General features: G+C 39.2%; 1 protein-coding gene across 3 annotated transcripts in view; it reads right to left on the reverse strand.

Moving 5' to 3' along the window:
• Positions 1-382: 382 nt before the first annotated feature.
• Positions 383-18558, reverse strand: part of LOC131060365 (uncharacterized) — a 237039-nt gene continuing 218863 nt past the window's right edge. For 2 of the 3 annotated variants that reach the window (XM_057993547.2, XM_057993548.2), the window contains 2 exons: positions 1229-1363; positions 383-1129 (listed from right to left, as the gene is read on the reverse strand). In XM_057993547.2, coding sequence (XP_057849530.1) covers positions 956-1129; positions 1229-1363 — 309 coding nt within the window. In that variant the 3' untranslated portion in view covers positions 383-955. The remainder of the gene's footprint in view (positions 1130-1228; positions 1364-18558) is intronic. The other variant, XR_009372348.1, reaches the window with a different exon arrangement.

Here is an 18558-nt window from a genome sequence, read left to right on the forward strand (position 1 = left end):
AAAATAACATTGATCTATATAGTTATTAAAATAATCATTTTATTTATTTCATAGAAGTTGTAAACATGAATTTTCTTAAGTTGTTAATTTTAATATTAAGTAATTTCGGTTTCAACAATATATTTTTGTATTGACATTTAAGATCACATTAAGAAAGGAGATATGATTTAAACTGCAATAATTAAATAAAAATAAAAATGACAAGAAAATCAAAAACAAAATAACAAGGAAGAAAAGAAATGAAAAAAATTATACTGCACGGATGTAAAAATGTAAAGCTCTTGATGATTATAGAACAAAGGAAGAGATTAAATTATAATAAATCTTTCTTGATCTACAAGGAAGAGAGTTTAATGCAAAAGCAAAAAATACTAAAAGTGGGTTAGTCGTAAACTCGAGAAACTCAAATATTGTCATTAAATACACTTCAATTAAGCAAGTAGCTTAAAAGAAATTATTCACGGATCTTTGAAATTTTGTAAAAACAAGATAAAGCTGAAGACAGGTGATATTTTGCAGAAAAATCATTTGACTTATTTACATCTTAATTGTTGATTTAATGGCAGACTTCTCATGGGCAAAGGTCATTTATACCTCATAATTAGTTTTCCTCCTTACTCGCTTTACCTTCTATATCAGACTTGAAAATGGAAACTTTTGTTACAGGGTGAATATTTTGCAGTTTATAATATTCTATAGATGTGCTCACAACAGCACAAAACATCCAATGTTCATACCTTTTTAACATGGGCATGCCTGTATATTTCAATGGAATAAATTGCATTCCCATACAAAGCAAAAAATATCACATTTGTGTTTGCTTATAAATTTATAATAAATAAATATTGTCCACCCACTCCCTCTCAACCCTTACCCCTCCACCCTTCTCCCATAAACCACCAAAATAAAAGAAGACATTTCTCATATTAACCGGCCTGTGTACTAATATTGTTAATTAAGAAAGATACTCTGATGCACTTAAATACTCAGCATGCTCCTCAAAATACTCTACAAGGCGTTTGAGGAATTTGTCACTGCTCACAGTTTCAGTGTCACAAATAATGCAACATTGTCTACGTGCACGTGTTACAGCCACATTCATTCGCCTGTGGTCATTTAGAAATCCTACCTGCACATGAGAGAATTTTTTAAGATCTGACTATGGCATATGTGATGGTTGTGTGTAGGTTGCATCTACGTTATGTGACTGACAAAACATTAAGCCTACCTCATGTTTCGCATTAGAGCGGACCATTGAAATTATTATTGCCTCTTTTTCTCGACCTTGAAAGCCATCAACTGTTGAAATCTCTAAATCTTTTAAGCTCTTCTCTTTGTTTCTCATTATCTTTAATATGGCAACCTGTTTTCATGACATACAAATGCCTTGACAGTCAATAAGGAAATCACAGATTGTAAGTATCATAAATGCTATAACCTGCATGGAGTTGAGGGATGACAAACACATAATGGTAAGTCATTGATTTTATGTTATAGTTCGGTTTCCCCCAAGGAAAGATAATCTAGTCATGACTCTCCCTTCTATACTTTGCTACACATTATAAAGATCCTGACTATGACTCCAATAAAATTGTAAGTGCTGGAAAAATGAGATAATTGATGTCTATAGGAATGGAAGCACAAAATATTACTAGAATGAAGCCAGTGAGTCAGTGACTATCATCTATAAAGCTTAATGTGAAAGAGAAGAAAATCAATAAAGGAACATTGATCCTTAATCAACCTTTATGTAATGATAAACCAAAAAATGATCATTTCATTCATTTACCTTAATACAAGATCTTATTCTTCTGTGAATTTACCTTTATAGAATCCAATGATTCCTTATAACCAAAGGATTTATCATCACATAAATTGGATCCTCTGCACCTTTAGCAAACAGACAAAATGAAACAACTACGTAAGAAAAAGGTATAACATATAGATTTTTCCAAATAATGCTAGTCAACTTTTAATCTCAAAAGGCCCATGTTTGAGAAAAGGACAAGCACAAGTATGTTTGATAACAATATTTAAGTGCCCTACATGATGATGAATATAATCGTACTCAAGCACTAGGGAATTTAATGATTAAGCTTGAATATACAGTTCTTCAACCTGTACAGTCAGGATAAGTGACTACAGTGCCAATTATTATCATCGATAACCCCACAAGACATTAGGTCACTTGTATGATGCAATGCAGCTCGGATCAATGCTCTATAGTTAGATTGATCAATGATCAGTAAGCTTCTTTTCTCTCCTTAAAACTAGGATGTTCCCAATACCAAGTCAATTATGACTCCAATATTCTATAAGTGTAACATCAAGTTCCACACAGGCGGCTGTGTGTAATACCTTGATATTCTAAAGAGTGCATGGCTTCAGTTGCTAACAACCATTGGGCATCATTAACAAACCATGGACTGTTTATGACAAATGTCCATACATATGTGATCCATGTAAACCACATGACCAGCACGATAGTCCATGTGAACAGCATGAGGGAGAATCGTGACCTCAACTGCATCTTAAAGGATATAACGATGAATTCTACTCATAAGTACATAATTCACATTAACAGTAACTCATAGATGTAAACTGATTGCTTTCTAGAGGTGATGAATGTATTTAAGCAGCCCTGTCATCACAAGTTCAAATATGATTTTCCCAGCATTCCATGGAGATGCATCCCTGGGCTCCTAGGGGACGTCTTTAATTTCCCCTTTTTAAATGCCCTAGTTTTTGCCCTAAAATCCTACTAGGATTAGGAAAATTAACTTAATCATAAGATGTTTCTAATTTATTGGGGAAATTCAACCATAGGGAAGCTAGAATAAGGTGACTTGATAGGGTGCCCTAGAGTCCCTAGGCCCAAGAGCAGATATACCATCCCTCTTGGCCTCATGTGGCCTGTGTCATCCATATGAGATGGTGCACCTAGTGAGGGGTCCTATAACTGTTCCCCTTCATCATGTCATCCAATTCCACTTCCTATGATTGGATTCCTTAGTATGTTGATCCACCATGATAGAGGGTTGAGGTGTATTCACAATAGGATGCCCTGGAAACTCATCCCTTCCAAGCCCAAGAGCAGTACCCCTTGTATCCCCTTGGCCTCATGGGGCTACCCGGTCTACTACCATGAGGTGGTGTACTCCAAAGAGGACCCCAATGCCGTTTCCACTCCTTGTAATTCCTCATTGCCCCTATCATGGCTGATTATAATATATTAATATTTAAGCAAAACATATAAAGAAACCTATATCATGGCATGTATTCTATATACATATATATTAAGCAATCATAAACAAACATCATAATTCTAAATTGTATGTAAATTAATCAGCAGTCTGCAGCCATATATAATATTCATTATGCTATGTATAAGAACTCATACCAAAACCAGTATATGATCGAACTGCTGTATGCTTAATTTATTATTAATACCAAATCTGATCCAATCTCTTCCATACTCCCCTCTCTATCAACTCTCCATAATAATCTTATATTTCCCCAAAGGGATGATTCCTTTAGAGTCATCTCTTTTCATCAATGATCATAACCCAAGGAGGTCGCACCCTTTAACTTATGCAATATTAACATATCTTAACATACTATTCAAGTTTTAATCGTTGTTTTATGGTTTTAACATAATTCACTTGTAATTAGATGTTTCTTTAATCAAACAAACCGTTTCTTTTAATTGCTGTTTAAGGGAGCACTGCCTTGTCAATATAATCACTTCCTTTGTAAATTGCTTGCCCATACTTGCTATTCATTAAAACTGTAAATTGCTGTGTACCCTTGAGAAAGTCAGCCACCTTTATTAATAGTTGTTTGTCTTCAACACAAAGTAGTGTCATGATTACTGTTGTGGCTGCAATCGAGTTTAGGGGCATGACAACGTGATGGGAACATGGAGACTTGGAGGGAGATATCCGTTTTCAGGACTGGACAGCTTACTCCATTTGGTAGATGAAAATTTAAAAATGTAACTTTTTCAGGTAATAACTGCTGAAACCCCTTAAAGCCTAAAAGAGGGAGAATTGTCATTGTAATATCAGAATATTGTATATACTTAATAAAATTTCAGCTTCTTTAGTTTGTTTCAATTATTTTCACAGCCATCCCTCCATCCTCAAAATTCAGAAAAAAAATTGCATCCTTGAAACTACATCCACCACCACCATGACCACCCATCACGAGACCTCAGCAAGACTGAATTTTTCCAATTAAACATCATACGCATATCCTCTTATGATTCAAACATAAGTATGATGTATACCTCATAGATATGAACCTAAAATAACACCAAAAAACAAGAGCTCGGTCAAGCTGTAACTTTGTTCTCAAATTTCTGCTTAAAACAAAGAACCATAAAAATAGAAGCCAAGCAGTCTCTAATAAGCACATGAATACAATATTGTACAATAGAACAGTTTTACAAATCCCCAATGTTGGTGCCCATCACCTAGAGCATGTTAGGAGGGATTTAAGTAATCTTCGTGTGAGAAACCAATTTGCCCTATAACAAAAATTGTGGATATGAGTGCCAATAAAGTGGTTTTGGATAACCCTGAATTGCGCTTCAGATTCAGATGAACATCTTACAAATGATGATGAGATAAGCATAACTTGAGGAGCTACTAATAAAAATCCTGCTTTAGTTCTTGTTGCCATGGTAGTGCCAATAGCTCTTTTCACCATTCCTGTGGAAGTGCTTAAGCAATCTTAGAATCAGGTTATGGCTGGCATAGATAAAGTTACACTAGAGAATGTGCAAGGTAAGAAACATAATAGTATGATGAGGGTTACTAAAATTTTGTTTCACCAGTTCTATTTCAACTCAAGAGATTTCCAAATAAGCTTAATTTTGCTTTTGCTTTTTGTATTTTATTCAAGATCACCAGGAGATGAGGGTACATGGAGACTCTAGAGATTGGTACTGGTATGGCTAATTTCAAAAATAGGAGATGAGGGTACTTGGAGAGGCCAATTTTTTTTTTTAATATCATTTAATAATTTCCAAAAAATATCATAACCTAGAAGTTAGAACATTGAAAACAAGAATTGTGTTAAAGTTTAACATTGACTTTAAAGTTTAAATACAAAAATCAAAATGTTAATCTCAAATGTCATTGTGTTAAAGAGTTCAAAACTCATACTACATATTTCATATTGGAGTATCATTGCATATTGAAATTCAAAAATATTGATAGTTTTGATGGTGATACACAAACAAAAAATAAAAAATTAGAAATCTATCGTCTACTCTTCAAAAGATTGATCATCCATATCAAGGTCCTCAGCTATGATGCTCTCTAGATAATCATCATTCTCAAGCTCGGGTTCCTTCAATGGAAGTAGAAATGGGGTAATTCATTAAGGCCATCTGGTTCAACTGCTTCATCTACCATGGCTGAAGCTTCTCCATCAAGTGCAATTTGGTCCCATTTTGCCGAAGGACCCTCCATGTATGCAAGATCAACACGAGAGAGAAGATGAAGTGGGCTATGAATGTACACCATGTTCTCTGCTTTCTTTGACTCTAATCGGTTCTTCTTTAGTGAATAAATAAAACCATAAGTACTCCAATTTCTCTCAGAAGATGAAGATCTAGCTACTTGTGAGAGCAATTTTATTGCAAATGATTGCAATTCAGGGTTATCACTTCCATGGTTCCACCACCACTCTATAGTGCCTTTCTTCGCTCATATATCATATAAAGCTTCCACTGAAAAAAATCACCATGCCCACGTGAAATCTTATTCCATTGACTCCTCATAATTGAAGCATCTTTACCTCGACCATAAATCTTTTTTATTGCAGCCCAAAATCCCTTCATTACCTCTCTATCCTCATGTGAAGCCCTCTCATTGGTCTCTTGTGTATTATGTCATTTAGGATTTAAGGTAGGCAGAACAATGAAGGGGTGTGTTAAATTTGTCTTGTCTTCCATGTAATTTTTCTTCTATCAAAGGATATAAAGAAAGATCTTTTGCATCTATTAGTTTATTGACTCTTTCACACATGGAATCTATATCTTCATAAATTTCTCCCAAACATAGCTTGTTCGAGTTTGCAAATTTAATCACCTCACATATGGGCCTAATAAAGTCCACAACAAATCTAACATCAGCACAAAAACGGTCATCAAGGACCAAACCTCTCACCTCAACTGCACTTTCTGATGTAGATTGTCTCCAAGCTACCCATTCATCACTAACTATTGTGGAACACAAAGCTCCTTTGAGTTCACAAAGGCAGTCAAGAAGAATGAAATAAGATGTGTATCAGTAGGTTTCAGAAGTTCCACCTTGGCAAATTTTGGATAAATGGCTTGCGTGTGGTGATTATTATATATGAACATCTGTATTTTTCTGCCCTTCTCTATGAGATCTAAAATCTACTAGACCTTTGCAATATCTTTGAGTACATTATTCAACGAATGTACACAAGATGGTGTCCAAAATATATGTTTGTACCTTTTTTGCACCACTATACCTACTCTACAAACAAGGGCAGCATCAATAACAACTTGGACTACATGTGATGTGTCATGTGACCATGTCCCCTCCTCGATCGTTATATATATCCTAAATGAAGTAATTATTATTATTAATTAATATAATAATAACAATGAAATTTATTTATTTATTAAATGTATTATTTAATTAATATCTATTAATATTTATTACTAATAATATTCCTGAAATATTCAAATAAAAATAAATAATAAACTATAATAATAAATAAATAAGTAACAATAAATATAATATTTATTAAGACAACTAAAATGGAAGGAATCTAAACATAGATAGCGTACAAGATAATCAAAAGCGATTAATGAACATTGGATCCACATCCAAATTAATACGTCTCCACAATAACATTAAGGATTAATTAGAGTCAATGGCACTAAACTTAAGGAGCAATTTATCTTGTGAAAATTGTGTAATGCCCCGTCCCCGAACTAAGATGGGATCGTCAATGGTAACGATATTTCAAAGGACGAATATGATCATACTCGGCTAAGGCGTGAATCAAAAGTGATGTGAAGAATGATTGAATTAGTTTAAATTAAAGATTTAAACTATTATTAGAAACAAGAATACAATGATCGGTTATATTAACTATGGGCCATAAAGCCAATATATGGATGACACGCTATCACTTCATGAAATTAGTGATTTATCGGTTGAAGGACAAAGGCCTCAGCAAAGGTAACCCACGTGGAATCTGCAAGCACTCTCACTCCCGAAAGGAAGAAGTAACATAATAAAGGCATTCAAAAATATATTACTATGCTAAGAAAATTGTCTTATTTATAAGACTTCTCAATTTTCTGAGTTTTAGATCAAAAGATTGAATTGAATATTAATCGGCTTAGACTGTCAGCAATAATAAAGAAACGTTTATCTATCATTGATACATACACTAGAGAATACACAACGCTCCATATACAATAAGTAAAGCCCGGGTTTTTGTTAAGGACTGATTTCATCAAGTTAATATACAGCGATCCCTATATAAGATAACAATGCAGCGATATGATTAAGGGTACATAAACGGTTTATGTTTATATTAGTAGATGTCATTAATTATTGAGGGGGTACAATTACACCCAAACAACAAGAAGTTGTTAAAGGGCAAAGGACCGGATGAGGAGACACCACTCTTGAGAGGGCTGTAACCATAAGAAGGGACATAACCCTCCACTACAAATTGAAGACTATAAGAGGAAGAAACTCATTTTAGAAAAGGGAAAAAAAGGATAAGGAGGTCTGCTGCGTGGATAGAGGAAGAGGTCTGGAAGCTACAGCTGCAGGTTACGACAGGTAAGTAATGAATGAATACTTCATTATATTTGTTAATAAATATAAATAATGAACATTTTATTAAATACGTTAATGAATATAATTAAAGCTTATTTAATGTATATATTAATGAATATAAGTAATATTTTAATATATATATTAATGAATGAATAATTTAATATATATGTTAATGAATGTAATTAATGCATACTTAATATATATGTTAATGAATATTTTAATATATATATTAATGAATGGTTTTTAGATATTAAGGAATATGTGTAAACATATGTTAATGAACATGTGAAAATATATGTTAATGAATAGTTAGGAATATACGTTAATAAATAAATATGAATATATGATAATGGATGTTTCCTGAATATACGTTATGGAATACATGTTAAGTTAGGAACATGTAAATGTAGATTATGAAGTGGAAAATAGTAATAAATTGTAAAATGTAATATAAATGTGATTATATGATGGAGGCTATAGAGAGGAAACTCCTTTAGCCTAATGGAGGTTATGATAATCCCTGGTAGGCAGTATATACTGAATATCTATATGCATATATGTATGGCTTGGTTGACAAAGTTCATCCAAGAAGAGAGGGATCTGGTTGGTCCCCTTTGGTAGACTTGGATGATGAGATGCATCATCCAAGGCAAGGAATTGACATATGGTCTTCCTTGGATGGCTTGGGTGTAACAGGAATCAAATTAACCTTCAATTTCCTGGATAGCTTGGGTGTAAGTAGTTACATCCAAGATAGGAATCGAATTAACCTTTGATTTCCTGGATGGCTTGGGTGTAAGAAATTACATCCAAGACAAGAATCGAATTCACCTTCGATTTCCTGGATGGCTTGGAACCAAGATGGGTTCCAAGAAGGCGAGCTACACAGCCGCCTAAGGACATATCTTCATATGGCATTCGTATCCTTTTTATTAGATAAGAATTATGATTAATGTTAATTAAGTACTTTAAAGTTATGATGCAAGTTAGATTATTTATATATATATGTATATTTGTTGTATTCTAACAATCTATTTTGCAGGATAGTGATCCCTAACTTGTAGGGACATTACATGATGCCCCCATGTACTCAATGTTGTTACATAGCTGGTTATGAAATTTTTTTGCATGTTTTTCTTGCCTTGAGCAGTCTATTGCCTTCCAAAACTAAGACACTTTGCTACATATTACCATGACATTAAGTAGTGGACCATTTCTAGTATCTGTCTACCCATCCATCACAATATTGCATTCTTTTGTAGCCCACACTCTTATCGTTGATGCAATTTGTTGCTCTAATCAATTTTTTTCTTTATCAATTAGAGTAGTGCAAAGTTTTTCAAACCTAGGTGGCTTATACCCAGCTGGATCATAATTGATAGCCTAGACTTCTCTCCAAAGAAAGGTGAACCAACAACATTAAACGGTATTCCATTTACATAAAGGAAGTGTGCAATTGCTGCATCAACTGCTTTTTGACCTTACACATCAAAAAACCTTTTAATGGGGTTGGAGCTGCCAATGTGTGGTCCCTTGTAAAAAAGTTGCGCTACTAAATCTCTAGAAGACAGATCTACCTCCGTCTCTCTATTTTGATTAGTAGTTGCAGCAGTTGCCCTTGTCATAGAAGCATGAGAGGAGCTAATATTATAAACTTTCCCATTAGCTCTTTCTTGATTCCTCATAGCATCAAGATGTTCTACCTCATTTGGACAAGGATCAACACCTTTTCCAGGTTGGTGAAGGAAATGAGCCCCTCACCCTAGTGTAAGTACTGTTATCACAAAAGCTTGCACCCTTGCTAAGCTATCAACTCAACAACCTTGTGAAACATGGAAACAACCCCAAAGTGTGGGACCTTGCGCAAGAGGTTGAATCTCCGAAGAAGGCCGACTTCCTTCTCAATCCAGGTGCAGGTGTTGAACTAGCTCAAGACTTCAAACTAACTCCTAAACCTATCCTAACAAATTACACAGGTAAAGGGAAGAGAAAATTGCTTGAAATAAAGGAGGTGATGCACCAAGAAGAGATTGTTCCTCTCCCCACCCGAAATGGCACAAGGAATCAACTGAAAAGCCTAAGAGATGCACAAGCTTCAATTGCATGAGTGACCCAAACGCATGTGTGGAGGGTGGAATTTTCTAAGTGTTAAGAGGGGAGAAGGATTCCCACAAAGTCACACTCAGAAAACCAGTTAACAAAAACGTACATGTGAAAGGAAACCACGAACATACACTTATAATGAAGGTAAGAACACATACGCATCATACATAAGCTAAAGGAAGGCAAGAATAGAGATTTTCAATTAATCATAAGGCCAAAGGCCAATCTTACAGTTGCAGAAATGCAAAAGATTACAAGTCTTCAAGAGAAGAGAAGAGCATAAGAAAGCTCAAGGCAGCAGGGAGAGAACCCTTTATAATGAGGCTTAACAGCCTTATATAGAAAAATGGTTACAAGAGTGATCATGACCCCTATATGTCAGTCTGGGAGTGTAGGGAAGTGCATGCACTTGACTTGTACATGCAAGCAACCTAGCCATACCCACAAAAGGCAATTCTGAGAAGGGTGGATTGACTGACCTTCCAAAGTCAGAGTATGTAGACATGACATAAGTCACCAAGCATGGCCCCGTACCTCCCTTGATGGAAATCCTGCCAAAAACATTAAATGCACCCTTGTGGCTCCACAAAAGAAGGTGCATAAGTCACCAAAGTTGTCGGAGCATTTAAAGCTTTAAATGTCGATCATGCCATCCGGAAGTGTCGTTAGTCGGAAGGAAGCCTAGAGACTTCGGAACCTCAAGGTTTCAGAGTTTTGGATAGAGAGAAGAAGAGAAGAAAAAAGCCTTCGGAACCTCGAGGTTCCAGAGTTCCGAAGGAACTAGAGAGAGAAGGCAAAAGGGGAAGGAACTTCGGAACCTCGGGGTTTTGGAGTTCCAGGGAACTGCACAAAGGAACTTTGCAACCTCGAGTTCCAAAGTTCCAAGGAACTGCACAAAGGAACTTCGAAACCTCGGGGTTTCGGAATTCCGAAAAGGGAAAGGGCTAAAGAGAGAAGGGGAACTTCGGAACCTCGGGGTTCCGGAGTTGAGGTTCCGAAGTTCCGGGCAAAGGAGATGCTTAAGAGAAGAGGCGAAGGAAAGGAAGGCTAGGAACTTCGGAACGTCGGGGTTCCGAAGTTCCAGGGAAAAAGAGAGAAAGGCTAAGGATAGGAGGGGCTAAGATAGGGAAAGAACTTCGGAACCTTGGGGTTCTGGAGTTCCAGACAAACTGGAGAAAAGCTAAGGGAAGGAAGGGAACTTTGTAACCTCGGGGTTTCGGAGATCCGGAGAAGGAAGAAAAATGGCTAAGGCAAAGAACTTCGAAACTTCAGGGTTCCGGAGTTCCGGGGAAGAAGAAAAGGCCAAGGGAGGAACTTCCTCCAGACAAGGCAACACTTCACACTTCATGATTCTTCTATCCTTGATCAACTGGGGCCGCGCTGGTCCATGGAACATATCTCTGATCGGTTCTCACTGATGGACCAAGGGTGTCATAAAACGACAACATTTTTGGTGATTTCTGCAGGATGCTTGCCTGCTAAGCATGAAGTCCAGAAGCCTTAAGCATTCATTGGGCACTGAGTCATTGAAAGGACCCAAAACATGTGCGTGCCATCACTTGGAGGAAAAAATTAGAAACTAGAGCGCACACCCTCTTAAGGAGAATGTGGCATGTGCATAAGCACTTGTGAAAGCAAAACAACCTTCTAGTCTAATATTTACAAGGTTATCAACACCCTCTTCAGAAGCAGGGCTTGAGATGAATCCCATTCACTAGGATTGGAAGAACGTCGCCATCAAGCTTGGAGAGATGAAATGCATTGGCCTCCTTGCAACTAGCGATGACATATGGGCCACTCCAGATAGCATCAAACTTGGAGTGTCGCCTAGCTTTGGCTCTTTCTGCATCCCACTTGAGAACTAGAAATCCTTCTTTGAAGACCCTATTAGTCATCTTTTGTCAAAAACTTTCTTTAGCTGCCCTTGATGAGTCTCAAGTGTATGCATAGCCTGACTTCTAACCTCCTCTAGCTCCATCAACTTTGCTAGCCTTACTGTCATGGCATCATTTTCTATTAATTCCAGTTGATGTGCTAGTTCAAGAGAGGGTAACTCTAGGGAGGTTGGGAATCTTGCTTCCTTCCCATATACTAGCATGAAAGGGGAGTTACCAATCGCCCTCTTGGGTGTGATCCTGTCAGCCCATAAGGCTGTCTTCAACTTAGTATGCCATGCCCTCTGATTGTCTTCAATTGTCCGTTAAATTATCCTGATGAGGTTTTTGTTGGAAGACTCAGCTAAGCCGTTACCCTGAGGGTAATAGTTGGATGATGTCTTCAAATATATGCCATGCTTAACTGCCCAAGAACTGATTTGGGTTCCAACAAATGCCCTGGCATTGTCTGATATGATGGTGAAGGGAACACCGAATCTTGTCACAATTCCCTCAAGGAATTCCAACACTGAGGCCTCAGTGGCATCCCTCAATGCAACTGCCTCTGTCCACCTAGTGAAGTAATTCGTTGCGGCCAAGATCCACTTATGGCCAGCATTGGAAGGTGGATTTATCATGCCAATGAAGTCTAAACCCCATTGGGCAAACGGTTGATCTGCTTGGATGGGATGAAGAGGTAGGGCAGCTAACCTTTGCTTCCCAGAGAAGAGAGCACATTTCTTGCAATTCTTCACCCATCTATGTGAGTCACTAAATAAAGATGGCCAGTAATAACCAGCCCTCATTATTTTGATAGCTGTAGTCCTTGCAGACAAGTGGCCCCCTGAAGAGCCATCTTGAAATTCCTCTAACAGTCTGTTGACTTGGTTTTGCTGGATGCATCTTAGTAAGACTCCATTGGAGTCTTTTCGGAAAAGAGTGCCATTCACTAGGTTATAGGGAATGGACTGCAACCTGAAATGCCTTCTTTTGGTCCGGTCTAGACCTTGGGGGTATCTACCTTCCATTAAGAAGGTGGTCATGTCACTTACCCAACTGAATTGAGTGTTGTTGTTAGTTGGTTGATCTTCTTGTAACACAAGGGCAACCTCTGAAGTGGTCTCAGAAGATGAGACAAGTTGTTCACATAGGCCCCTGCCTCTTACAAGCTTGGTCATCTTGATGTTGATGTCATACTCCATGACCTTGGTTATCCACCCAGCCCTCTTCTCACTGATGTCCTTGTTTAGAAGGAAATCCTTGACACTTGCATGTGGAACTAAGAGTTGGATCTTGTTGTTGGACAACATGTGCCTAAAGCTTTTTAATGGCCTTACAACAGTGAGGACTTGCTTTTCTACATAGCTATACTTAAGCTCATAGTCCTTTAGCCCTTCACTAAAGAAAGCAATAGGTTGCTCCAACCTGTCATCGTTCAGCTGTGTTAGGACACCTGAGATACTGGATTCTCCTCCGAAGGTATAGAGGATAAAATCCCTTTCGTAATTAGGATTGACAAGGGTAGGGGCCTGAGCAATTGCTTGTTTGATCTCTTTGAAACCGGCCCTTCCCTCCTTGGTCTAACTGAAAGCCAAGTTTTTCTTCAACATGGAAGTGAGGGGTTTTACCATGGTGGCAAAGTTGGGAATGAACCTCCTCACAAAGTTGATCCTACCAAGGAAACTTTGCAATCCTTTCTTGTGACTGGGGAGTGGAAGAGAAAGAATAGCCTCCACTCGCTCTGGATCAATGGTCAAACCCTCCTTGGATACGATGTGTCCTAACAATCTTCCTTGATCAGTAGCAAACACACACTTGCTAGGGTTCAAAGACACACCATACTCCCTGCATTTTATGAACACCTACTCAAGATGACCAAGATGGTCAATTGCATGCTTCAAATAAACAGTTATGTCATCAAGGTATACAAGCACAAACTTTGCTAATACACCCTTGAAAGCCATGTCCATTGCTCTTTGGAGCGTGGCACCTGCATTGGTTAGCCCAAAGGGCATTTTACAATAAGCATAGGTACCCCACTTAGTAGTAAATGCAGTCTTGTATTGGTCTGATTCTTGGACCAAGATCTGATTGTAGCCTGAATACCCATCCAAGAATGAAAATCTTTCTGAGCCACTGACCTTTTGGAGAATCTGCTCCATAGAGGGAAGGGGATAGTGATCTTTAAGGGAGGCTCTATTGAGATCTCTAAAGTCTACACATAGTCTGATTCCCCATTCTTCTTCCTTATAGGGACAAGGTTGGCCACCCAGGAGGAGTGCTTGATAGGAAAGATGATATTGGCTTCTATGAGTTTGGTCAACTCCTTCCTCATTAGCGGCTCAATTTTGGGGTTTATTGGCCTTCGCTTTTGTCTAACTGGCTTTGCATCTGGGCCTAGCTCTATGGTATGTTGGGCTAAGCTAGGGTCAAAACCCTTCAAGTATTCATAGGTCCAAGCAATTATGTCATCATATTGTTGGCAAAGCTCAACAAAGGCCTCTTGCTCGGTTGAGGAACACACCTTGCCCAAGTTCAAGGACCTACCCTTAGCAACAACAACTGGCTTGTAATCACCCCTCTTCGCAGCCAAGTTCATTTTCTTCTCCAACTGATCATCCGAGTTGAATATGCCTTCCAAGGTAACTAGACCTTTAGGCAGTTTGTTGGAGTTGAGCTGCATGATTTGATCTCCATACTGGTCTTGCAGCCTAGGCTGATTTTTAGCAGAAAATTCTGCTTCATTTTGCAAGAAATTGACGATCTGCTAATCGCTTTCAAACACTTGCCAATTTGCTTGATTGTCTGGGACAGCAGGCCTCACAACAAGTCTGATGTGTTGCTCCTTTTCACTTGCAACATGCGCTGGTATGTCGAATTGAGCACCAACCGCTACAAGCCTATCAACATGCTTGTTCTGACTTCTAGGAATGCTCTGGATATTGAAGGCCTCGAATCCTTCAATCAAATCCCAACCCCTGTGTTTGTATGATTTGAGTAGGTTGTTCTTTTCTATACTTTGGGCTCAGATGTGGTTAACAACCAACTCACTATCTCCAAATACTTGCAAAGATTTGATCTTTCTGCTTTGTACAAGTTGGAGACCTTGGACCAAGGTTTCATACTCAGCGACATTGTTAGTGCAAAAATTGAAGCCTAAAAGAGAAGAAATATTTCTCTTGCTTAGAAGAAACAAGCATCACACTAGCACCTGCACCATTCTTGTTTCTTGAACCATCAAAAAACATGTTCCATAACCCCTCTGAATCTCTGTGTCTTGATGAGGTTAGGGATAGGAGTATCCTCTTCATGGATACAATAGGTGCCAAGCCCAGTCTCTTCGGTCTCAACTAATGGATCAAACTGAAAAGCATTGGCCCATTCATCCAGCAAGCAATCAGGAACTTCTTGCAAGAGAGTAGCAGGCTCACGGACAGCACACTCTTCCCCCTCTTCATGCAAAGTGCAATTCATGTTTATAGGGTTGGGGGTGTAGGGCTCAATGTGGTTTTGGGCAATGGGTTCTGCCCTTATGGTGACCTTGGTACCATGCCTTGTTCGAAATAGCATATGGGACCAGTCAGAAGACAAGTACCCACCTATCTTGGTTGTGAAGTCTCTAGACAGGCAGATGGCAAAGAAGGCAAGGAGGTCGATGATTGATATGTCTTGCAAGACAGTGCAACGAGGGCATGCATGCAAGGTTAACATCACACCCCTACCGTCTTAATAGAAGTGCCATCTAACTGGAACACCCCTTTGGTCACAGGTTCGTATTCTATGCCAAGAAGATCAACTACCTTCTTAGGCATGACTGAGCTACTAGCTCCTGAATCTATCATGCACTTGTGAACCAAATTGTCTCCTATGATTAAGGAGAGATAGAAAGGGGGAGGCTTGCTGATCTTGCTTGAACCTTCCTCCTCCTTGGGTTGCATCAAACTGGTGGAGACTGCCCTTTCTCTAACTACTGCCTCATCACGTGACTAATTGACCTCCTTCGGTGCTTCTTTAAGCAAATCCCTTTGAGATGGGATTGAAAGGGCCTCCCACATGGTGACATTGAGGTTGGCCTTCTTCATTTGATCAACTATGTTGAAAGGGACACCAGCTGATTTTAGAGGCCCCTCTGAGGCTACAAGGTCTGCCTTTGCTCTTTGGACGACTTGGGTCTCCACCTGGCTCTTGTTCCCTTGCATGGTACTTTGGCTTGTATCATGGATGGCTACATTGGGTGTTGGAGCTTGGACTGATGTTGAACATGAGGTAGCCTCCATGGCTCTCTTCTTTGGCTTTGCATACTGCAGCATGGACTCACCATTTGTGTGGTTCAAACCACAAAATTCCGCCTCTTGCCAATTGACAAAGGTAGAATCCCCTTGTAAGTGAGTCTGGGGGCCAACACTAGGCTGATTTGGGTCATATTGCTGGCCAGAGGTGGTTGGCTCATCTTGCACTACTAAAGTTTGGACAAACCCTCCATTTTGGCATACACCTTGGTTGTGTGGCTGATTACATGGTTGACACCAATCTTGCTCTTGGGCGAGGTTATTTTGCATTGGAACTATCACCTTTGAGTTGCTTGCTGTTGTGGGGTTCACACTATTCAAGGGCTTGGCATTGCTCCATTGGTTTTGGCCTTGAAAGGGTGGCCTGTTTTGCTGATAATTCTGATTTTGTACTATAAGGTCTGCTATACTGAGTTTGTTGCCTCTTCAATGCCACCAATTCATTGCCCAAGTTTTGCAATAGAGCCTTGACCTCATGGAGCTCATTGGAGGATGTAGAGGGCGTGGATGATTGTCCTGCCGGAGCCATGGGGATAGGAGCCAAGGTGGGTTGTTGAGTTGGAGCCTCTGGGAAGAGAGGCATTGGAGGCCTTGGAGCTATCTCCCCAACCTGAATCAAACAATTTTCTGCTCTTATGGCTATGTCATATGCACCCTGTAGAGAGGCTCCACCCATTTATTGGATCATGACAGCTATATCGATGTTGAGAGCTCTAAGATAATACAAGAATGCATGATTTGGAGATGGCTTCACTAGAGCAAGAATCCTATTCCATGTCTTATGGAATCTGAAGTTGAAGTCTCCCATGAACTCGTGGGGTGCCCTTTTGATTGTAGTCAGCTGCTCCACAAGTGATAGGTGATCACTTTTGTCTTCGAAATGGTTGCACAACCTCTTCCCCAATTTGTCCCAATTGTGAATGGAACTAGAAGACAAACTTCTATACCACTGCAAGGCTTTGCCTTTCAAAGCTGTGGCCAAGAGTTTGACAGCAACATCGTCCTGAGTGATGTTATGGACAGAGCAGATGTTTGCAATGTCTTGAATGTGTTCAATGGGTGTAGTAGCTGTTTCACCAGTGAAGTATGGTATACTCTTCAACGCAGCTACTGGTATGTCATTCCATTGAGTCAAAATAAGGGGACTTCCCCCATTGAAGGTAACAAAGACTTGATTTCTAGCCATGCGAAACAATGGTCTATTGATATGAGTGGTGGAAGCCCTTGATAGCAATGGTCTTGTAAATGGAGGAGTAGAACGAGACCTGGGAGATGGAGTGTTTACAACCTCGACACCCCTAACTGGTGACAATGAAGATCTGCCTCTTCTCCTTCTAGAGCCTACAGATGGAAGCTTTATGAATTGAAAACTACCCCTAGAAGACGCCCTTGTATGAATTTTGGGCATGAAATCCACAACCGACCTCGGAAGCTCAGATGTTCGGAGTTGCGGAGTATGACTGCTTGGGCACCTCGGGAGTTCGAAACCTGGGGGTTCCAAGTGTCCGGGTCTAAGCACCTCGGAACCTGGGGGTTCTAGGGTTACGGAGCGAAGCAGGCTTCATCAACTTCGAAACCTGGGGGTCCGAAGTAAGCAAAGCTACGAACTTTGTGTGAACAGGAACTGGTCTTTGAGCAGAGTCACCAAGTTCTTGAGAGATGACTGCCTGTAAAGGCCAAAACACTAAGAATAGCACTAAATCCTTAGCATGTAAATTGAATAAGTCCCACCAGGCGTGCCAAAAACTGTTATCACAAAAGCTTGCACCCTTGCTAAGCTATCAACTCAGCAACCTTGAAAAACATGGAAACAACCCCAAAGTGTGGGACCTTGCGCAAGGGGTTGAATCTCCGGAGAAGGTCGGCTTCCTTCTCAATCCAGGTGTAGGTGTTGAACCAACTCAACACTTCAAACTAACTCCTAAGCCTATCCTAACAAATTGTAGAGGTAAAGGGAAGAGGAAATTGCTTGAAATAAGGGAGGTGATGCACCAAGAAGAGATTGTTCCTCTCCCCACCCGAAATGGCACAAGGAATCAACTAAAAATCCTAAGAGATGCACAAGCTTCAATTGCATGAGTGACCCAAACGCATGTGTGGAGGGTGGAATTTTCTAAGTGTTAAGAGGGGAGAAGGATTCCCACAAAGTCACACTCAAAAAACCAATTAACACAGCGTACATGTGAAAGGAAACCACAAACATACACTTATAATGAAGGTAAGAACACATACACATCATACATAAGTTGAAGGAAGGCAAGAATAGAGATTTTCAATTCATCATAAGGCCAAAGGCCAATCTTACAGTTGCAGAAATGCAAAAGATTACAAGTCTTCAAGAGAAGAGAAGAGCATAAGAAAGCTCAAGGCAGCAAGGAGAGAACCCTTTACAATGAGGCTTAACAACCTTATATAGAAAAATGGTTACAAGAGTGATCATGACCCCTGTATGTC

This window comes from Cryptomeria japonica, chromosome 4 (assembly GCF_030272615.1).
Source record: "Cryptomeria japonica chromosome 4, Sugi_1.0, whole genome shotgun sequence".
NCBI classification, from domain to species: Eukaryota; Viridiplantae; Streptophyta; class Pinopsida; order Cupressales; family Cupressaceae; genus Cryptomeria; species Cryptomeria japonica.